We start from the raw sequence: 23,891 nt of genomic DNA, 5'->3' as shown, positions 1-23,891 counted from the left end.
CGTTTCAGAAACTGCCCGCAGTGAAGCAATTACAGTCAAATAAAATACGCCAATATGGTTTTACCTGAAATTTTTATTTAGTTCCAGTTCACTACCTGGAAACGAAGCGCCATCTTACGGTCAACGAGAGGCGGTGCGAGCTCACCGACCAGGCTTTTCAAAGACAATCTTTACATCGCTTGCACCACCACCACGGAGGTTTTAACCCTTCTAGTAGTTTTACTCCCGACTAGGTCCTCTGTAGACAGTATGGTATTTTTTTATAGACTCTCATTTAACAGATGTGACATTATGACTTCAAATAGGGCACTCAACAAATCTTACAGAATAAACATGCTTTCAAACTCTAAAAAATACAGTATCCCAGGCTACATTGCAGCTTCTTAGGGTTATTTACACTTTACACTAAAAATTGATACAGTTGCAAAACAGCATCTCAGTTGAGTTTTGGTGTTTACTGTCTCAATTCTTTGCTCTCCTCTTGGTCCTCTTAAAAGGAATACTGTTTTGGTATTTCTGAAATCCTTAGGGGAGAAGGAAATAGTGCAGGAACATTATTTGCCTGATTTCCTTGTTCTCTTAAGTCAAATTGCTTAAGGGCTTTGTTTTTGTTTTTCGTTTTTGAGGGGTTTTTTGGTTGTTTTTTTTTTTAGCACATAACCTGACCTTGCCTAGCATCAGCATGCAGAGCTTTTGGAGAGAGGTAGAGTACGTTTTCAGACAACAGGAGATATTTCTCATTAGAAACAGCCATATGCGGGCCTTACCAATGCTTCGTGAGTTATCCAAGACTTGCACCAAATAGCCATTGTTCTAAGTATGCATATAAGACACAAAGACAGCAAGGAAATAACTATTCTTACACAGTAAGAAAACAGAGCACTCAATTTGTGGCTGCTAAGGAATATAAACAGTGATGCAGAGATCTGCCGTATGAATCCAGCAGGGATAAGCATCCAAACACTTGTACTCTTTCTAATTGCTTTTTTTAAAAATTTGTTTCAATAGGATGACACTGGAATTGGCTAAGACACCAGACAAAGCCCACAGAAATCAATGGAAATCTTGCTTTTGACTTCTCTGGGCTTTGGTCTGTGCCATGAACTGCAACACTGATGCCTGGAAATGAAAAAAACCAAGATTACACAACAAGCAGTTTAGATTCAATCAGTGTTTTCACAACCAGCTCCCCACAGAAGTTTGGTGTCTCTACATTTGTGGCTGCTTGGGGACATAGTCAATATACTCAGTGGTTTTCTTATAGGTTGTCATACTTTAGGTTATTTCATATTTCTATACCCATCTTTTATCTTTGTCTGTACATCACATTATTAGAAGGCAATTACCTAATTTTGAAATTCTTCAGGCCATGAAAGTTAGTAACAACATTCGGTTTTCAGTGTAACAGCATTCACATACCAACTAAGCAAAGAATCCTTCCTCATCTACATTAAAAACTAGGAAGGAACTCGCATTTAGATCTCAATACACTCCATCTAATTATGGAGCCTTTCAGCAGATCCGAACACTGCACTGTCACCCAAAAAAAAGAGAAAAAGAAATAAGGTATCTTACTATGGCACCACCTCTTTTCTCTAGAGCCATTTTGCTCTCATACCTCAGCTTTGCCTTGAGCAGGCTTTGGAAGGTGCCAGTTAAAAAGTGGCACTGGGAACCTTAAAGCCAGATGATTTACTAATTTAAAGCCTAGAAATGCTCCAGTGCTCATCCTGTCCATCATTTTTACTGTCCTGCCTCCAAGCTAACTAGGAAAACCTACATGTTGCAAAGCATGCCTGATTTCACATGCCCTTGCAATGGTTTTTCAGACTACTTTATACCTAGACACGTCTCTCCTATTTTCCACTCAGGAGCATGGACTATGGCAGCCCTGAAGTCCAAAGCCATGACTCGAAAATTACACTTGTGTCTCTGGACAGCAGCTACAGTCACAGTCACAGGCCCAAACAACAGCATGTGACACCCAGAGAGGTGGGGACATGTCACAACACAATTGATCCTGCTCATCTGTGAAAAAAAAAAAAAAATTTCATAACTTCAAATTTTGATCTAAATCCTGCTTCCTTCTAGCAGCAGAAGCTTTAGTGAAAACATATCAAAGTGGCTTAGAGAGTAATTTAGTTGAAAAACCAGAACGTTTTTGCTGTGCTTTAACCGAAGCCAGTTCCTTCATCCCATCCGGCTCCATAAGTGCTAGGCCCAATTAGCGGTGGGGGCAGAGAGTGTCTGCGCTGCTGCTTCGTACAGCTTAGAGCTGAAGGAAAATGCTACCGCCAGTTACCCCATTACCGCTGCCCCAGTGAGGTCTGCAAGACACCACCGGGTTCCATTCTCCCCTACTTTTTAGCAATTTATAAACTAATAATTTCATTAAAAACCTGATGTATTGATCAAATATGCCAGGTCCACTAGTCCTAACCCTCCAGATGAGAGGAAAAAGACAAGAAGTGTCACATTCCCCCCCGTTTTCCCCACCACCCCCGTGGATGGCGGGGCGGCACGGCACGGCCCAGCCCGCACCGTCGCCTTCTGCCCGGCCGCCTCCCCTCTCCCATCCGGCTTCAGCCCTTCTCTTCAGGGCATTACACAGAAGGAACCGATGGGGGAGCCCTGCCTTTTACGACTTTGTCACGAATCCGCGCAGGATCGGCGTCCGAACCCCCTCAGCGAAAGGCGGCCGCCTTGCCTTGGCAGCGGCCCTGCTTGCGGACGCCGGCCCCGCTCCCCTCACGGTTCGCCGGCAGCCACACCGGCCAGTCCCGGCCGCGGCCCGCTGCCCAGGGCCCCAGCCCCGCAGGAGCCGCCCCGGGAGGTGCTCGCCGCCCCGCAGCGGGCGGGCCCGCACATGCCCAGCAGCGCGGGCAGCCGCCGCTGCCCTCTCCGGCCGCCGCCGTTGGCCCCGCGCCGTCCTGCCGGTAGGTGCGCGCGCGGCCCGGCCAACGGCCACCAACGGCCCCTCCGCCGTGAAGGGCCGCGGGAGGGTGGCGGCACCGGGCGGCTCTTGGCAGCCCTGGGGACGCTGTGTCCCCTCCGGGAAAGCGGGGGGCAGCGGTGGGGCGTTTCGGACATCGCCGCGGGGAAGGGGGCGGGGGGGGCGGAGCGCTACCTGAGATGTGCCCTAAAACAGCCGTAGCCAGGCCTGGCGGCCCCCGCCTGGAGCAGCGGCAGAAGCCATTGCCTGACAGGCTGGAGCAAGGCTCGGCCTTGGGGTGCTGCTGCTGCTCGGGGAAACACGCTTGAGGGTGAGGGGTGTTAAGAGTGGTATTTTTAGAAAGCATGAGGTGTTTTGTTTTTTTTTCAAGCAGTCTTGCTCAACAGATCATTTTAGTAACTGCCAGCACATGCATGTTGCTGTGGCTGCTGAAGCAGTTATTTTCTGTGAATTCAGTAGAAGCACGCTTGGAAGTGGTGGTCAAGATGGCAGGGTCTCTCCGCCCATCATTTCATTCCTCTGCGTTCCTTCCTAATGAAGGAGCAGCTGGCTTTCCCCGGAGAACGGGCCTTGAGGCTTCCCACGTTCACTGTCCCCTGAATCTTGGTGGGCACTGGGGGAAAGGGGGGAAAACACTCATCTGAAGCATTTTGAGAGACATTCTTAATTATCCCTCCTAAGAAAACACCTCTAACTTGACAAGTGTTGTGACTTGTAATGATGGCTTGCAATTGTTAAAGCACTTTAAATGCAATACTTAATACAGCTAATAAAGCTGTATTCTCATTAAAAAGAGCTGTTGGGTGTTTAAGATCTGTCAGATCTTCAAATTTGTAATCTGCCTTAAAACTCCACAGCTGGCAGTAAATGGAAGGGGAAAGGCTTTTTCCTGTTTACTGCAGACCAACAAGTTCCCCACATCAAAACTGTACTGCTGTCTGTGTTTGTCAGAACAGCAGCATCTGGCCTATTCCCACTGTGCCAGTGTCGCTGTGAGGCTGTGACAGAACCCATGCATATGAAGTACAAACCTTTTCCCTGAATTCAAAAAGGAAAAACCCCAGCACTGATTTTAACATTAATAAATTGACACGTAATTTACAATAGAGCAAATCTATAGAGATGACAAATTGGAAGCATTACTTGTGGGAGTTGCACCTACCAAAAGCATGGGGGTTCCTATTCACTTTTCAAGCTTCACATCCAACTAATTGCTCTTTCCTCATAGATATGAATTACTCTCGATTTATCACCACTGTGAGTGCAGCAAGAAAAGCATCTCCAATAAGACTTCTGAGTGAGTATACACCTGTTCTTTCCAGGTTTTCTGGAAGGGTATCATTCTACATTCTCGACTTTGCTGGGGTGTCATGGCTAAAGACTTAAAAAGGCTTGAAAGAAAACCATGCTGTAAGCTGACAAAGCAAGGCCAGTTAACCGCTTTGACTTCCGTCAAGTTGAGATGTCAGGCAGGTATAAAGGAGAATAAAGTGAATAGCCTTGGACCATTTCAGAAACCCATCCAGACAGCAGAAATAGTATTGTCACTCTAACATGTGTCTGGAAAAAAATTCTCTGCTACTGCCTCTGAAATAGGGCTTTTGGCACAGTTTGCTACTGAATTTGTGCTGGTTGTCCAGAAACAAGCAACTGCTAATGACTTGAAATTCACTGCCTGCATAATGCTTCTTTCCACCTAGTTTTCCTGTGTCCTGTTAACATCTATAAATTCCTTACTATGTCCACCCTCTCAGCGTTGCTACACTTTCCTTTTCTATATGACACTACCTTTAGGCTACCATGTTACATAGTCTTGTGTGTGACAGATAGGAAAGGTTAACTGCCTACTTGTTTACTCAGTTGAAACTCAATTGAGACCTGACAGAATCAGACCATGGGACATGCATCACTAGGTAAGCCTTCAGGGGGCAATTTCCTCTCTTGGTAAGGGGTTGGCATTTGCTGTTCTGCTTAAAACACTTCATACAGGCACAGCTAAGTCAACTAATTCACTCTAGTCAGTCTCTATACTTTTTCAAGTGATACGTTAATATGCGTCATAACACAAATATTAAGTAGCACAGCTTGTGCAGAAAGACAGATTGAGGCTGCAGTTTTGATGACAAAGTAAATATCTATTTACCAGACCAAAAGTCATAGACATGACCCATATTGCTGAACTGATAAGAATTAACTCCCCATGCTCAAATTTGCTAATAAGTAGTGGAGTACAAACTTGATAACAGGAGGCTTTAAGCCAGATCTGGTATCATCTGTCCTCTCATATCTGATGTAAAAGTGTGGAGTCAGCATGAGTGCTGTAGTGTGAGCTCTTAGGTTTAATGCAATCAATTGCCCTTGCTGGATTGAGGTCCAGTCTTCGCAGCATAGATTGGATCTGGGTGGTTATGGAATTGTGACTTTAAAGCAAGAGTTGTTAACATTTTCTTCATATTGAATTATTTACACAGTGCCTCTGCCACTAAAGCTGGTCTGCCAGAAACATTCCCACTCCCCAATGAAAAAAGCTATAATCATAGATGTAAGTAGCAGTGTAGCTGCACTATTGCCACATCAGCTAAAGTGAGACTGAATAACAAAAAACAAAGTAAATCATTCCAAGTCAGTCTAAACAGAAGATCATTAAGATTTTAAATTCTTGAAGCTTAAAAGACATCATTGCAGAAAAAGTTTTTATAGTAGTAGAACAGTCCAGATAAATTATAAATAGGTTTTTTTAATCTTATTTTAAAACAAAGATATTTTTTTTGTTCTGGTCTGTCACACCTGTGTCATCCCTCCCAACACCTTTTTAATCCAAGTAGAAAGGCAAGTTTAAAAAGAATTATCATCCTTCTGCATTCCTGATGCTGTTAAAAAAATAAAGTGAAAAACAGAGCAAGTTTTTCTGGGCAATTATTATATATTGACTAAAATATATGATCAGTGTTGCAATAATGAAATTGTAACCACATTTTTTTCTTTTTACTCTAGCTGAATTGATGCAAAAGTCTCCTCCATCTCTCATCTCTCTGGCTGGAGGGGCACCAAACCCTAATGTTTTTCCATTTAAGAGGGCTACTGTTGCCATTGGACATGGAACTGCTGTTGAGATTGGGGAAGATCTGATGAAGAGAGCTCTCCAGTACTCGGCCTCAGCAGGGTATCTGTCAGGGCTGCTTGCAGTTAAAGATACCAGAATCAAAGGATCATAATACTTTTTATTATGTGCATAATACCTTTTATTATTAATTCACCTGTGTTTTTAAAACCTGTTTCTAAAACCTGTTTTACAAAAAAACAGGTTTAGACTAAAATGGTGAGGCAATTGAAAGAAGTGGAAAGATTTGAGTAGATTACTAATTTAAAAACAAAACAAAACTAATACTAGTAATTCTCAAGACAGAACATTTCCTGGCTGTTGGTATTTGAGAATCTAGACTCCCAAACCAGTAGGAAGAATCATTTTGTGTTTTGCAAGAAGATATTCATTAAAGGATACTGCATAGTATCTTATAACATAGTTTTACACCAAATACTACATGTTATCTTATAACATAGTTTGCACATTCTGGAGTATTTGTTTTGTTCTCATTTGGTACAACATACTAAAGTCAGAATGTGCTACTTGTGAATGTAGTTGAATGTGGAGGTATTTATAGTATTGTCATTTTTAGTACAAAAATTACATATCATTAAGTTACTTTAGCACTCATGTGAACTCCCCAGCAGACACCGAGTCCGGCATGTGACAGGTTTGCAAAAATATTTAGGTACCTACAGAGGCACACGGGGCATTCGTCAGTGAAGTTCAGACTTCTCTTAATATTTAAATGAACCCAGCCATTTGTGAACATCCTACAAGACCTGAAAACATTTTTTGAAAAATCTGTTTCATAAATCCTTATTATCTGCAGCCTATTACTAGCAGTATTGCAAGCTTTGTCACATTTGAGCATGCAAAGATCACTCCTAGGAGTGGATATTGTTCAGCCCCTACCCCTGTTCCATGGTCAGCGAGTCATTTATGCCCAGATTTCAGTGTGATAATTTGGTGTATGGATCACTGATGCCCATCTCTTCTGTTTTTCCATGAGAAACATTTATCTCATTTTTCTCATTTGGTAAAGCAGTCATAAAATCATCATCTAAGTGTATCTGTCATCTGTGACAGCTGAAATCAGACTCAGAAGCGTGTGCTAGATTTGGCAATGATTTAGAGGAACAGCCTAGCTTCAGCCTATACATTAGATACACCTTATTTTATTCATGTTTCAGGATTCCAGAGCTGTTGTCTTGGCTAAAGGATTTCCAGCGGAATCTACATAATCCCCCCACAGCCAACTACAGTCCTGAGCAAGGACAAATGGAAGTTTGTGTCACAACTGGCAGCCAGGAAGGCTTGTGTAAAGTAAGACCAAAAGCTTCATATGTTAAAAGCATTTTCTTTTAGAGACATGTTTATTCTTCTGTATGTTCAGTTATACTCAGCATTAAGTGCCACTGTATAACTTTATGCAGAGTAGTTTCTTAAATACGTCTCATGGTATTATCAATATGAGATAATAGAACTGAAATAAAACTGGTGTGGCAGTCTAATCTGTCAGGACTGCATGAATGTTTGGGTAAACCAAAAAAAAAATGTCAGAAAATATGCTATAAGGTAACATTTCATGTTACTGAAGTAGTGCAGTAATAAGTACATATGTGCATTAATTGCATTACCATAACTCAATTCTAATTATGTCAGACTTCCTTAAATTACCCTCACCAGTTCACTCCCACTGCTGCTTAGTTGATCCTTTCTAACTGAAGCTCTGTTTCTATCATATAATAGAGCGCTGTCTTTCCATATTCTCTAGCTGATTACCTAACTTCATTTGCCTCTAAAGCAGATTTTTTCATCTGTTCATCGCTTTTTCTCAGACAGTATGATTAAATGGTTAGGGGATTACTAATACCTAATGAAGATTTTTAATCCCACAAAGAAGTCAGAACTATGAAGCATGTGTACAAGAACAGCACAATCTTCTAAAATAGGCTTCTCTTTCACAGGTGTTTGAAATGCTTATTAATCCTGGGGACAATATCCTTTTGGATGCACCTACATACTCTGGGACACTAGCAGCTGTAAGTATTTTTTAGCTGCAAAGTGTTGTGAATGTTACATTTGAAGTAAACAGCAATTTAGTACCTGATCTGCAGGCTTATCTATACACAGTCTGTATTTACTGTAAAAGCATATCTAAGAATCAGGTTTTCAGTGTTAGTCCAGTTAAGTTCATAAATACTAATTCATAGAAGCTTTTCTACTAAAAGTTCTATAAAAGCTCTTCCCAGGACAGAAGTTCCTCTTTCAAATCCTAGTTCATCCAAGGGCTAAGGTCACATTTGGGATTGGAAGGAAAGCCACCACAGCATAGTCAGGTTGAAGCAAATTTGTAACAAGTGGGTATTTCAACATATCAGCACATTTACCTGAAGTATTTCATGGTCTGATAATACCATAGCTGTAAGTAGTATAAAATTGGAATAAGCCTGAAACATCCATATGTGAGTATGAGGGTGTGAGTTAGTAAGAACTATATAAAAATGTCAAAGTTTACTTCTGAAAAATAATTTAATCAGTATGTAATTAAATGTCAGCTCAAAATGCATAAGAACTGTATGTAAGAAGGGATAGGATAGATAAGAAACCATAATTTCAGTCCAGTCTCCCCTTGCATCAAAAGGAATTTTGTTATTGTATGCTGTGCCAAGTTTGAGTGTATCTTGTCTAGTGAAATATATTTTGTTAGGAATATATTTTGACAATGCACCAACTTGCATTTTTACGTAAAAATGCAGTGCACCACATGGTACAAATTGAAATTCCACAGAGGGGAGACAGCATGCTTTTTGTTGGTATTTTACATATATTTTGTCATACTGCTGTCAACATGTCATTGCAGTAGCATCATTTCATTCTCCCTTGTATTGCTGAATATAACTATTGAGAATAAATTCTTTGCCCTTTGTCACTGACGAGTAGCTTATAGTTCTGGCACTTCCACTGAAGTAGAGTGTACCTTGTCAGCAGGAAATGAAGGTGCTATGAACTTACTATCTGTGGTGAGAGCATGAGGAGCCCTGAGAGAACACAGTCCAAATTCACAAAATCCCTTTCTGCTCGCAAAACCACGTGTGATTTCCTAGAGAAGAGCAGCAGTTGGACATAGGAGCTACCCATTTCTTGTTGGTTGGCTTAACAGGGCAAATAGAGTGCTGTGATAAGCTTGACAAGCTTCGCAGCAATTTCAGGCAAACTTTCTTTTCAATCACGAGGAAATGGAGTTTGAGACAGCAGTAAAGGCAGAAAGACTGTGTATCACTGAAATTGTACGATGCCAATGACAAAAGGAAGACCTTTGAATTACTGGATTATGACGGTTTTGTTCCTCCTGTCAACAGCTGAGACCTTTGGGTTGTAACATAATTAATGTTCCTAGTGACCAACATGGCATTATTCCAAAAGCTCTAAAAGAAATTCTATCTACTTGGAGCTCAGAAGATGTGAAAAATCGTAGCCACCACCTCCCCAAATTTCTGTACACCATTCCAAATGGCTGCAACCCAACTGGAAACTCTCTGACCACAGAGCGCAAGAAGGAGATTTACCAGGTAAGTAGCTGGGGCCTTGGGAACCTTGTAGGTGGAAATGGATAAATGTCTGTCTCATTTCAGTTGAGGATACCCCTTGTGTGGCATTTGGGACCATTATTGGTCCAGTAGACATTCTTCCTAGAACTTGTTTCTAGCAGAACCGCTTTCATGACAACTCTTCAGAGATGAGCTATGCATTAGATAAATTATTTTTGCAATAGTAGCCATGGTATCTTTGCCATGGGCTTCAGACTGGACTTACTGCAAGTTTTCTGCACAGTTTGAACGCTACATGGAACAGACTTCCACTTAAATATGTGTCCTTGCGCTACAGGTATCATGTTACTCTTGTAATTGCTTGATGTCTAAATCAGGTATTTGAAAATTTCTCTTGATAGAGCCTTGTATATAGTGAATAAGCAATCCACAGGATCATAATATGGTCCTGGTAGTAGGCCCAGGGTGTATGAAGAACTGAATTTACAACGTCTTTACATTTTAATGAATCTTTACTTTTTATTAATTTCTTTAGCTTGCAAGAAAATATGATTTCCTCATAATAGAAGATGATCCTTACTACTTTCTTCAGTTTGAAAAGGTAATTTGTCTTCCATACTCTTTAGTAACATCTTTTCTGGTCCAGGAGAGAACTAAGGTTTGAGCCATGGATCTTCCTGCATGCTCCTTCTTCATGTCCTACCAAGGTAGTTGTAGGCCTCACAGTCTATGCTACTTTCAGTTGTTGTCCCCTTTGTGTCATTTTATTGCATCAGTCCTGTTAATCAGCAGTTCAAATTCCTCAAGCCTTAAACAGGACAGAATTTCCTTCAGTAGTCAGAAAGTGGCAAAAACTTTGCCTCCGGAGCAAAACAAGTATGCCACTGAAGCAGCACTTGAAAATAGCAGCCTCTTAATGTTCCTTCCAGCCCAGTCTCTTCCTTCAGTGGAAAACTGCCTACTCCCAATCTACTATATCCCAGTTTTACCCCTTTGCCTTTTGGAGAACCCTAGAGAGTTCTCCCAGATAGCACAGGACATAGTACTGGATAGGCAGCTTCCCTCCTTCATGTTAAGTGTTCCCCAAATGGGTAACAATCAAGTGTTTATCTGTCTTCGCACATGGATCTACAGTTGCACAGTCTGCAAGAGTACATAACTTCAGGAATAAAAGCTGGCCCTATAAAGCAGTAAAACACTGGTAGAAGCTGAAGTTCAGTATTTTCTATTTTGAAATATGTTTTTATGGGAGTAGCAATAAAACTGCTTCACTTACTCATTGAATAGCATTGTGTAGCTTTGTTAGAGTGTAAGGGGAGAAGGTTTAAAGTAGAATTCTTGGTAAGGAAAAAGTGTACTCTCAGATCATCAGAATTTGGTCATATCTTCCAATTTCCTTTTTTAAGATAAAGCTAAAAGCTATAGAGCCTCATCTTAGAAATTACAGTATCTGTTTACTCAATAAAAAAATCTTGGCAGAGAAATCATAACTTCTCTCTCCTACTTATGGCATCATACCAAAACTTGAACTGAACACTTGTATACTGAGCAATGGGCTAAGCATCAAAAAAACAAGGCTGATTTCTTGATGACTTTCATAGAATACTTTCAGACAGCTAGCCTAAACAATCACTTGTCAGGAGGTTACTGCATTTTTTTCCTTGCAATGCACATCTGTAAAATACTTACTATCAAATATTTCTTTAAGAAATTAATGATGTCTTCATAGTAAAGCAAATAATTCCATCATAATCCTTACTAGCACCTTGAATTTTATTTTTTATTTTTCTTCCAAGCCATGGGCTCCAACTTTCCTCTCAATGGATGTGGATGGCCGAGTTATCAGGACTGACTCTTTCTCTAAAATTCTCTCATCTGGGTAAGGCCAGCTTCAGAATGCTCAGCACTGCCTGTTCAGTTAAGGCACAAGACTAATACTTCATACAAAATGATCAGACATGTCATAGTGTTTTTCCATCTAATACCTGTCCATTTCTGGAACGTACTTTTGGATCCACAGCTTTTCTCAGTCCACTCACTTTTCCTGTCATCTCTTGGCAGTCATTTAACTCCAGATTCTGCTTCTCTTCTGATACTGATAGTTAAGCCGCTCTCCCCCGGCAGCCCATTCTTGCAGACACCATATAGGCAGAAAGACAGATGCTGGATTCCAGCTCTGATCCTGGAACTCCTTGGAGCTTTTCTCTCGTCTTTTTCTGTTTCTCCTATCTCTTACCATTCCTGCAGTCTCCCTGAACTTACAATACAGAATAGAAACGATGGCATCTTCCTCTGCAAACTATAGGATTATACTGATCTCCCATCTTCTAGCCATACAATTCTGGCAGGTTGTTTCTAAAAACTAAGCTGGCTGTTTTCGATTTCACACAAGTCAACGTATTTGATTTTTAACTTGCTTTTGTTTATTATCCTGGTAGATATAAGAAAGTAATATGAATTCTGCACTGGCAGCTAGTGGATTATAACCCCATCTCTGAAAAAGTGAGGAGACAACACGATGCTAAGTGTGATTGCACTTTCAGAAGTGGCACTGCAAAAAGGCATGATGCAATTTTATCTTTGTCAAAGACATACATGAGCTTACTGGTTCTATTTTTCTTCAAAATAAAACTTCAGCCAACCTGTGAAGATAGGTCCTAAGAATTGAAGCATGAATAAGAATCTAGTTTATCAGTATAAATTCCATTTATTCTGCAGCCCTGAAAGGGAGTGAAAGAGTAAAGCTGTTTGCCACTTCCCATCTGTTTTTCATAAAGTGTGAGCATTCATGATTTTTCATCATGTGGAAAACCTGTCTTTCCTTCCCTTTGATTCATGTAATCTTTGTGGTTGCAGAGGAAAGCTTACAAGCGTGGGATAATTCCTGCAGTCTCAGAACTAAGAAGCTACTATAAGCATTAAAAACCCTTAAATGTTTTTATTTCATGACTTATGAACTCAGTTCATAAGTTGCATAAGCCTGGGGCTTAGGGCATTATTAAGGTATAAATAAACTTAAATGTGTAGAAGATCCTTACAATATTAATGAAACAGTAACATGTTTTCCCAGTTATAAGTTAAACCATAACTCACACAAAGTATTAGCACATAGTATTTCTGTAGTAACTTTTTTCTTTTTTTCCTAGGTTAAGAATAGGTTTTCTGACAGGTCCCAAGCCTCTTATCGACCGAGTTATTCTACACATTCAGGTTTCAACAATGCATACCAGCACTTTCACACAGGCAAGTACCAAACTGCCAAATGAATTGTACTTGGAATAGATAACATATTCCAAGTCATAAGAAGCCACAAACGAACAGCTTTGCATTTTTGTTTATAAGCAGCACATACATTGTCAGTTCTGCCAAAGGAAGAGAGACCACCACAGAAATTACAACCAGAGGGTGTCTCAGGGCATGGAAAGCACTGCTAATATGCCCTTAACCCTCAGGTTTCAAGACTCAAGATTTAAAATACTTTGTATCTCTTGCTAGTAGATTTACTTGAAAAACCTCAATGTAAAGCATGTACCGGAAGCACTCTAAGTTTTTTTTTTTTTCTATTTTTCATTCTACTGTGTAATTAGAACAATACCAGCAGCCCACAGAGACATTACAAAGCAGGCTGCCAGCTACAGCCCCTTTATAGTTAGTAATAAAGGACACATTGAGCACATCTAGATATGGTTTCCATCTTCCAGCTCCATTAGTTCAGCACAGAGGCAGTATTAAAGCAGGGAGGCTGATATGGGCAGGAAGGTAAAGCAATATAACATTGCCTTCCTTTTTCTCCCTGATTACCATATTCAGCTCTCCATCCATGCTTCCCTCCCCCCACTCCAGCTTCCAAACACTGCCATGATCCTTGGAGACAGCAGTAACAGGGACTACAGTGGCCTGTTGCTGTTGCCACCTCTGTTTATAAAGGGCTCCAAGAGACCCCGCATGCAATTTCTTGCTGTGTGGAATTTTGAATAATGCATCAGGCTATATATCTTTTGATAATTGCAGAACAGTCCTGCTTAAAACATGGTATTGATTATGTGTTTTATTTCTTTAGATTATGATATCACAGCTGCTTCAGCAATGGGGAGAAAAGGGTTTCTTGGAGCATATAGACAGGTAGGGTCATGTCATATGCCGAATCTCATCATTTGTCATTCTGCTTCCTGTTACCTATATAAAACATTCTTTGCAGTAAATGAGTCAGAGAAGGTACCAGTATTAGGCCAAATGGATAAGCCAGGTCACCAAGACTGACCGTATTCACACAAGAGTCCTGAAGGAGCTCAGTGTGAAGCTGCAGACATGCAGGTCAGGGCACGTGAACTGCCACTACAGACCAATAATCCACCAGTCCACTGACATGGTCATTATGCAGCTCCCATCCGAAGGGAGCTCAAAAGGATCCTGGGAGCACCAAGTCAGTGAGTAAGGTTTTCATTCCTGTTAAAGTGGTAGGGGCTGTAGCAAAGGCTAAGATCATCAAGCACATGATCTATTGAAAAAGAGTCAGCATAGCTTCTATACAGGGAGTTCTTGCCTCACTAACTCAGCAGGGATTCACCCTCTAACACCCTTGATCTAATGATTAAGGATGCTGATGAAAAGACCTACAGAGAGCAGTGAAGATCACCAGCACTTGCTAAACATTGCCTCTGTCACCACACTTGGAGACAGAACACTGGGCTAAGGTCTAACTCAGCATTTCTTATATACTGACTGACACACATTTGTTTTTCATTTATTACACTGGAGGAGTGTAGTTTGTCTTGAATATCTGTGCCACATTTCAGATGACATACTTGGATGCCATTAGAACCCCAAGCTTCCTACTTCAGCAGGTAATGTGCTATGCTCTGCCTAGGCCTGTAACAAGGATGCAAGCAAACCACAAAAAAGTTCTTATATCTGACTGTAACAGCCACCTCTGTCCCCTGAGCACCTGCCTGTTGTCTATACTGTAAATACTAGTATTTAAAAAAATCCACAAACAGTAGACACACAAGCCCTGACTTCACCTTGTTCTAAGAAAAAAGAGCATAAATATAGGTTTTGCAGGGAAACTTGGACCACACTTTAGCTCAACTTTCAGCAGTTAGAAAAATATATCCTAAAGCATCTCTTTACTTACCTTCTTCTTGTAGGCCAAAAGGCATCCTTGCTTAAGCCAGAAGGCCACTCTGCCTCTTGGCTAATGAAAATAATGCTGCAGTAGGGTAACTGCAACCCTTTATAACCTTCTAGACTCAGTTGTCAGGTGACTTATTGATGAGGCCCAACAGCTGACTGCAGTCTCTTCCAGGTGATTTCATTTGGACAAGGTTGACTTGTTAAATCATGCTTTTGGGTAGGAGCTAGCCTATTGTTTGCAGCAGCTGCATTTTTGTGTTATAGTCTTGTCTCACTAACACTTAACAATTTCATTCCAACATGGAAGTAAAATGATAACAGAAAGGCAAAAAACTTGCAATGGAATTGCAAGTGTGGTAAAAACAGCATAAGCAAGATTCCCCATTTCATGCAGAACATAGCAATTGGTATAGGCTGAGTCCCAAAACTATACAAGCTTTTGGTGGTGTTAGTCTATAAGGTGTAATAAAATACATCCAGAAATCAAAGCTATTGGTTCAAAGAGTATAAAAAAAATGCATGTAAAATTATGCAAATTACTAAGTACGGTTTCTCTACGGAGTAGGGAACACATCTACATCTGATTTATGAACTCTGTCTCAGGCATTTCTCTCCCATTGCAGAATCACAGCTGTCTCATTTTATGTCAACAAAAGCCACTGCACAAGACTTGTCCATGTTGAAACTTGGGTTAGAGCCATTTTCCCCAGTAAGAGATTGAATTATTTGGAAGTTTTACTTATGAAAGTGTGAAGGAGATAGGTTCAAAGGCTTAGAAAAGGTGAAGCTGTCAAATAGTCATGACAGGTTTATAAAATTATTTGCTTTTTACCTTGTGAAATATCATTTCTGTGTGTACCTATTACACAAATTCAACTCAAAAGCACAAATATTGAGTCTGTGCTTTTGCATATGTGTAAGTCCTTCATTTTCTTCACTATGTCTGTTTTGTGTGATAAATACTGCTAACAGGGCTTGTATCCAGCATGGATATAATACATAAAGACTTTCCATGGCATATGTAAATCTTAAGAAGCAGCCACACAGGCACTTCCTCTGGTTGATCAGTGCTTTGTTGGAGACACACTGTAACGAATATTCAAGATTTCTCTGATACATATACAAAGTTTCATACACCCAGTGTACTGTATTGTGCCCATCTAGGATACGCTCCTATTGCCATTAAATATGCATTTAGGTTGTTCAAGTATAAAAGCTTTGTTTCTGTCTTTGGAAACAAATGGACTCCGAAGCGCTATGGGATCGTGACTTTGAACTGATAATTTACTTTCAGAGTGGTGGAGTTCTACAGGACCCAGCGGGATGCAATGCTCATCGCTGCTGACAAGTGGTTAAAAGGTCAGTGAGTGCAACACAGCTAATTACTTAGATTTTTTCCTAGCTATTTATCATCTTTGTGTTCAAGAAAAATCACTAAAGTTCATCTCTTGACTGAAGTGACAGATAAGCACTATAAGCAAATCAATGACATTAAATATTAAACTTAGGACAAATGATCTAGTGCTGCTGTTTTCATGCTTTTCTGGTCAGACAAGGAGATTGTGATGAGAAAAAAGCTCACTGCGTTACTGTATAAAGGATTTTTACAAAGAACATATATTTCACTCCACTATGTTCTTACACTGTTTGTCTTTAAAATCTTCGTCAGAAATAGCCAGAGTTAGTGGCCTTAATTTAAAAGAAGATGTAAACAATCAATATAGCAATAGTGATAATTTTTTTTGTCAGAAATCAATTTCAAATGTCCTCTTTTGTGGTTAATTACAGAGCACAGAAAGAATTTGGTCAACGGTAATGCAGTTACGTTAGTGACTCACTCCTTTTTGTCAGTCTAAGTGGAATCAGCAATAACTGCTTAAGAACTGCCCACCTACCTTAGATGAATCTTCCATGGGACGTGGGTGCTTAGGCACCACACAATCATTAATGTACTTACTTTTTCTAATTCCAGGGTTTTAGATATGAAGCATTTCTTCTTTTTTCTACATGGCTCTGAACAACTGTGGGTTGTTGACCTAGGCAGCCCCTCTTTGTCTCGATTCCCAAAGTATCAAAACAGTGCAACAGCACTGGGCTACCTTAACGTGTATTGTGAGAATATGCTCCTGTGAAAGGCTGTAGGGTCTTCACATTTTCTAGTAATAGGAGCCATGACATTATGGAAGACAGTCTGTATTTTGTAGATATGTAATAGTTAAATACACTGAGGAAGAGCTTGAGAAGATGTCAAATAAATAGTTTCTTCAAAAATATGTCCAGTAAAGAATTCTAGGTAAACAAAAGTATACAGTAAGTCTGCATATATAATTTAAGACATAAATCCTCCCTAAGCATTCCCATCTTCTGCATAACTCCTAGGCTCTCCTTTTCTTTGGGGAAAAATACGTAATAATTGTAACTTGAACAGTTTTGCCCTTTGCTATACTTTAAATTGTATTGATAGGCAATGTGATATTAGGAGAAACTGCATCAGGAACATCCTTTTAAATTGTTTACTTGATCTGAAAGTAATCAACAAATATAGTTTGTTAATGTTTGGGATTTCTGTAATTCAGAGCAATCATTTTCACAAAAAGTATTGAGGATACCAACACAAGTACAGTAAGCCCACACAGATTTGGAGTACTTTAAATTTGGCAAGTGGTATCCTGGCTCTGTGGCCCACATTACATTTGAGTTCATTGGAGCAACAAATAACATCACTGAATCTGTGGTGTATCAGTTAAACGTGGGGCAGAAGTTTCTTGATTCCTTTCTTTTCTCTCTCCCCAGGCTTGGCAGAATGGTACCCTCCTGCTGCTGGCATGTTCTTATGGATCAAAATTAAGGGTGTTTCTGATACACAGCAGCTGATCATGGAAAAAGCTTTGCAGAAAGAAGTAAGACCTATGATTTAATGGCTTATGATGTTAAAATGAAATAAGGGAAGAATAAAATAAATTCACCATATGTATCCACACGTATGCACACGCATAAAAACGCAGGGAAACTTGCTGTGCACCATCATTGAGTCTGTAAGTCAGGCGTTGTCACATAGGGACTCGTTAATAAAATATTTTCATGTTTGTATTCAGATGTTGATATTTAATCAGCTTACTTAAATTTAAACCATTATAATACATAGTACAATGTCACATATACTATGTATATACAATGTTAATATAGGTACCTATATGAATGATGGCTGTCCACTATATCTTTTTAATAAGAGAAATTAAGTGTGATTTTATTTCTACAATCTATGAGAAGCCAGCACTGTGTAATCAGTAGACTACATCCCACCACTTCACTGGGACTTCCAAACAGTATGGTAATGATAAGCCAGACCTGGTAAGCCACCAGCCTGGGTAACCAAAACCTGAGAGCCCTTTGATTTTGTTACAGAAAGTCTGATTCCAGGTTGCATATTTTTGGCTTCTCATTTTGAAGAGAAGAACTATATTAAGGCATGTTCTGATACCAGTGTTTCAGCAGTGAGCCTTCTCAAATTTAATTTTAACATAGTGTTTTAAAACTGTAGAAGTGGTGATAACTGGGTGGCTAATCAATTTTTCTTAGGTGTTACTGGTTCCTGGAGGAGCATTCAATATTAATAGTTCAGAGCCCAGTTCTTATGTCAGAGCCTCCTTCTCTCTGTCTTCTCCAGCCCAGATGGATCTGGTAAGTGAGATTTTTTTTTTACATTCTTATCGAGACAGCTTCTCACATAATAATGCTTCCTTATTTTTACTTACTTCTCCTTATGCATTTTCTTGAATATTAGTGTAGTTTTTTTAGTGCTTAGGTGATTAAGCAGTACTTTGAAGCAGTATTAGCTGTTTCTTAGGCAACATGCTCATATCCAAATGACCTGAAAGGTACCAAATTTTTGGGACTACTTAGCATTTTCCTGTGTCTCTCATACATGTAGTCTCACACTTAATCCTCCCAGATATTATTCATAAAGACTCCACTGAAGTCAGAGTAAGTTCTGCTATTTGCTTTAGCATTAGCAGGCATCACCTATCTTTTATTTTTCAGACGTTCATTCCTGAGATTGAATTACCTGTTTGCTCTTGTGTGTGTGTGTTTTAAATCCTCTATAAGAGAGAATATTGTTTTTCTTCTACAAAATTGACGTATACGTTGTATTTCATTTCTCAGGATCTAATCTCCTATGTATTTAGGACATTTTGCATTTTATTTGGCTGTATCTGTAAAATCAGCGGGAAGAAAGATAGGAGACATTTATTTTTACAGATTTAATACTCATCTGATTCAGGTGCTTGGACACTTCAGTATTTGTAGTTGTACTTTCATTCCGTTGTGAAGGTTTGTAACAGATAAGGGCTCCTATTGCCTTTCTATTTCTTCTTCTGTATTTCTTCTATTTCTTCATTGTTCTTTGAAACGTGATAACCGTAGTATTGACAGTCAAATTGTATTTTTTATATGCTTACCCAATCAACTGTTCTTCCTTTTCTTTCACCTTTGGAGCCTCTAGGCCCTTGTATTAAGTTAAAAGAGATACTCTCCCAGGGATCACTAATTGTATTAAAAGTACAATTGTTCAGTTGCATCTGAACTCCAAATAACCTTTTAACATCAATATATGTATTTTTCTGTTTCAAAAAACTCTGCCTTTCATCTTCTGTCAGAGAATTGGAAGCTTTGACAAGTGAAACCCCATACACGTTGTTATAAAAGGAAAACAGAATATCAGCAGAATTTTGCGTTATAAAATACTGAGTTTGTATATGGGTAGGGTAGTTTTAGTAGCTTTATAGGTTTAGTCTGTTGCCTGTTTAAATAATACTGGAATATAAACATGAACTGTATTTGTGTCATTGCAGGCCTTCAAGAGACTGGCTGACCTTATAAAAGAAGCTTTGTGAAAAAGCTAAATAGAGCTCTTGCTGCAATCCAAATCGTCTCCGGAAAATATTTATTAACATTTGGATTTCATCAGAACACTTTAAAAGCAAGCACAACACAACGGATGTTTCCCTAGATTGTTTCAGCTAAAAAAGAATAAAAAGTGAAAGAGTGAAAAGCAATTTGCTTATTTTTTTTGACGGGACATTGCATTACTAAATTTATTCCAATTCAGAAACATTTAAAATACTCAAAACCAAAATGTTCTGTTTCCCGTCAAATCCATGGTTTTGTTAGATTTGAATTGATTTTTGTTGTGGCTTTTGTTTTCCATTTCAGTTGGGAAACGGGGAAATCAGCTACTTAGGAAGTCGCCCCCGACTTGGTCTTAGCCACTGTTAATCCCAACTGATACATTCCTCCAACGCCTGATGTTGGAATTGGGTTTGTGTGTCACTTTTCTTCATGTCCTGCTGTATGGCATCTGGTTTTGAAGATTTGAAGATCGGTATTTAATTTTACTGAAGTTTTGTCAGATAAAACTGATGTAAGGATGTTAAAAATCGAAACTGATCTAGAAAAATTAGGCTATGATTACAAATAAAAGTATTTGGCCTAAGGTCCCTTGCGATTTGCATGGGTTTTGCAGCTTGTTCTCTGATTTGTAAAAGGTTTCCTGATTGCTGGCTTCCACTTCAGTCTGTGAATAATTACTCTGTACCTGTGTTTAGAAAATGTCTGGTTTGCAAAGGCATGTGGATGTGCTAATAGAACTGCTCTCTGCTCTTAGTTAATCGATCGGATGTGTTTTTGAATGGAGACTGGAAGTATCCGGGGGCGCAGTAGAATGGACAATAACCTGACACTGCCAGATGTACAAAGCAAGCAAAATGAAAAAATAAAGAAATGTTTTGATCTCTAATCCCTTGGTTATTATCATCCCAAACATTTGATACTTGGCAACATGCACAAAACTTTCAGAAAGTTTTAACTGTAAAGATTCTTCAAGGCTTCCCATTTTCTTTAATGACTTTAGTTTTATTTACTGTTTGGATGAAAGTGCTGTGGTTTTCCAGCAATAGCAGATGGTTGTTTCTTTACGTGCAAGCGTTTGGAATTTCAAGGTAAAAATATATGTTCCAGGATCCAGCCGCGTCAGCAGCTCAGGTAACCCCACCAAATCAGGGTCAGGCACAACCTTGCTTAATTGGAAGTTTCACAGGAGTTTTAGTACTAGCAATGATTTTCATTCCCTCTTTTCTCCCGAGTTATAAGTAGCATGTGTCATAACAAAGTAGCACAGATGTCTGCCTTTCCCAGCATCTCTCCATCATCAGGATTATTCCAATGCCTTCAGCCCAGCATCACCTTTTATCTCAAGCCTTTTAATTTAGTCACACATTCAAGCCATCTCTGCACTTTGCAGCTTCTTGAGCAGCATATCTGAACTCAGTCCTTTCCCCTGTTCCCAGATTGCTGCGAATTTTAGTCAAGCGCACATGATTTTCAGACTAATGTTCTCCAATTTGATGTCAGTACGTGATGCCTTCCCTCTCGGACCCATTCAAAGATCTCGGTATGGTCTCAGCTTGTCTGTTGCTCCTGCCCTTCTGCCAACAGGGGGCTGGCTCTGTTGTCCCACCACGACTCATCTGCAACCCAACCTGCATCTCCAGGTTCCCTCCCATCCTCCCTGTGGGCAGCAGGAGCGGGGCTGCCGCTGGCGGGCAAGTGGTGGGGTGGGTGAGGTCACCCCCACCGCGCACCCACAGGGTGACATAGTGCGGGGAGAGCCCCCAGTCCCGAAGCTGCTCGCAGGGCACCAACGCTATCTTTGAAGACAAACCTGTCCCTTTGTACACTGATGGAGCTAATGGGGGGGTCCAAACTAGCAGTGTCCTCTGTGCAGTGCTGCTTAACAGCAAGTTTTGACGTTTCAGTTTCTTAACCACGTGTAGAAATTTTGAAAGCTCCGACTTTGCTATCAGTAAGGCAATTTTTATCTTGGGTTCAATTTAGAAAATCATTTTATGCGACAGAATGAATTGATGAGTCTGTTTAATTAAAATAATGTAATTTTGCATAGGAATAAATGTAAATGTCATTTGAGATTGATTTTAGTTCTCAGGCAAATGCTATTGTCATTGTCAAATACTATTGTCATATTGTTATTCAGCCAGACCTGAATTAGAAAATCATAAGGAAAATATCGTTATTAACTAAGCTTTATATGGTGATGTGTTGAATAATGCATCTCTTAATTTTCAGAGATCTAAATGTTAATTTAGTTGAATGGAAGCAAAATGCAATTGCATTTGCTGCACATTAGATGCTTTTGCTATCAGCTAATTTAATTTAGAGAGAGTGGTTTTTTTCCCTGACTGTGGTGAAGCATCTAAAATTAAATTAATATCCTGAACAGTGCAAATTGAACAATGGGAGCAAAATCTTCTATGCACGTACTGTTTCCCTGAACCTCTTAAAGCGCAGTTTCTGGTCTCCTGGGAGAGAGCGTTCGCTGTGATTAAATGTTCCTGGAGGAAGCCACTTAGAGGAAAAAAAAAGGAAAAGGGTGGGCAACAAGTTCACATAGAGAGAAATGATGTGGCAGGTCAAAAAACATTTGGTTTTCCCTTTCTGTTTCATCCGTGCAGGAGCAAATAACCTCTCTCGTTCATAGCTGGGTCTAAGCTTCTTGCATCAGCTGAATCCAGAAATCTGCTTATTTGTGTCATGAGCATGAATTATCACCAGTTTATCTGCATATAAAAACACTTCAGGAAAACCCTATCCAGTTTGGCTTTTCTCTTGTTATTTAGCCATGAAAATTTAGCAGAAAGTAGAACACCTCTTGCTATGAAACTGGTAGCAAAAGTTTGATTTTAGCCATCATGAACATGGCTTGCTTGCCTCCATTTTGTAGCCACCAGAATGCAGGAACAATATGAAGCACAGAATTTCTTTACTGGTTTTTTTTTCAGTTACATTTTACTTTTTTTTAATGTCTTGAAAGAAAAATTTTAATTGCATCTAGTGAAAGCCAATATTAAACAAAATTTAACTGGCCAAACTGTCTTAGTATGGGCATAGCCAGTTAAACTGTAAACATTTTAGGCATTCCACAAACACTAAAGGAAACAGCAAAAAGCCCTTAAGAAATACCCAAGAAAGGAAATACTTTATCACAAACCTTAACCAAAAGAGAACAGACTTAATTCTTACAGATATGTTATTCAGTACCCAATTTTTTCATACCTTTTTCACCCCAAGTATTTAATCCACACTTTTGCATCTCAGTTCATTTTTTTTTTCATCTGGACTTCTTTGTTCAGCTCTTGTCATGGATCTCTCTAATCATTCCCTCCACAGGCCCCCCAGGCAACGTATTTATTCAATAATCAAGGCCAATTATTTTCTGACAATTGCCATCATTTTGTTTATCTTTTAGTAATTTGATGACCGGGCATGCTATTACCTTATTCTCTGCATTTGTTGTAGCTCACATCATACATAATCCCATCCACAATTAATCTCTGGGTGGTGGCAAGTCTAACCCAAACACTTCTTCATTTCAAGCAGCCGGCATCACTATAGGAGACCAGTGCTGACTTTGGGGAGATGTACCTCAGAAGGGTGACTATTGGAAATATAATATTGTCTTTATCTTCAAGTAACAGCAGCTACACCAAATAAATAAGTCTTATTTGTTTCTGCTTCCTAATTGGCATAATAAAATGTTTCCCATTTTTTTATGGATATGCCTGTTTTGCATCCTGGCAGTTTAGGCCTTGGGCTATTTTGTAAAAGTGGCGTTCAGAAAAATGATTTGTAATTCCTTAGCTGTGTGGTACCAAACCATGAAGGTGAGATGGGGTAAAAAGTTTCTACAATCCCCTAATTGTTTTTAAAAGTAAAACTAATTTTCAGAGTGAGTAGAGTAATTAGGAAGGGGAAGTCCTAGTGATTATTTTTGTAAATTAGACTCCCGAATGACTAAGTTCATTTTTAAAATGGAACCAAAATTTCTAAGACACTAATGTGGTTTTGATGTCCTTTTTAATAAAACTCCATAGAAAAGTTTCATTAATTGCACGGGCAAGAGGAAATTTTAGCCATGTTCTTGTGAGCTTCCTGAATGAAATGTTTCAACGCCTTGACCACACGTACACGCACACATTGCATCTGAGGTCTAATGACAGCAGAAAAGATCTTTGCAAACAGCTCAGTAGCGTGCTCTGACCTTTCTTTCACCGTTCAAAATAAAGCCTTGATAATGCTCTGGACAAATGAA

General features: G+C 39.6%; 1 protein-coding gene across 1 annotated transcript; it reads left to right on the top strand.

Annotated features, from left to right (window-relative positions):
* Nucleotides 1-657: 657 nt before the first annotated feature.
* On the top strand, nt 658-20,522 carry AADAT (aminoadipate aminotransferase). The gene is made up of 14 exons (XM_074587000.1): nt 658-2,936; nt 4,182-4,250; nt 5,948-6,116; nt 7,232-7,364; nt 8,009-8,083; nt 9,404-9,613; nt 10,128-10,193; nt 11,389-11,471; nt 12,739-12,835; nt 13,653-13,714; nt 16,020-16,084; nt 17,519-17,625; nt 18,305-18,406; nt 19,579-20,522. The coding sequence occupies exons 1-14, from the start codon at nt 2,621-2,623 to the stop codon at nt 19,618-19,620; spliced, it is 1,596 nt and encodes a 531-aa protein (XP_074443101.1). The 5' UTR covers nt 658-2,620; the 3' UTR covers nt 19,621-20,522.
* Nucleotides 20,523-23,891: the final 3,369 nt, after the last annotated feature.

The sequence above is a fragment of the Larus michahellis genome, chromosome 5 (assembly GCF_964199755.1).
Source record: "Larus michahellis chromosome 5, bLarMic1.1, whole genome shotgun sequence".
Lineage (NCBI taxonomy): Eukaryota > Metazoa > Chordata > Aves > Charadriiformes > Laridae > Larus > Larus michahellis.
This window is presented reverse-complemented; position numbering and strand designations above follow the sequence as displayed.

Coding starts and splice junctions, on each gene's coding strand:
- AADAT (XM_074587000.1), top strand. CDS start 2,621: ATGGGGGAGCCCTGCCTTTTACGACTTTGTCACGAATCCGCGCAGGAT. Junction 8,084..9,403: donor ACTCTGGGACACTAGCAGCT/GTAAGTATTTTT, acceptor TCCTGTCAACAG/CTGAGACCTTTGGGTTGTAA. Junction 18,407..19,578: donor CTCCAGCCCAGATGGATCTG/GTAAGTGAGATT, acceptor GTGTCATTGCAG/GCCTTCAAGAGACTGGCTGA.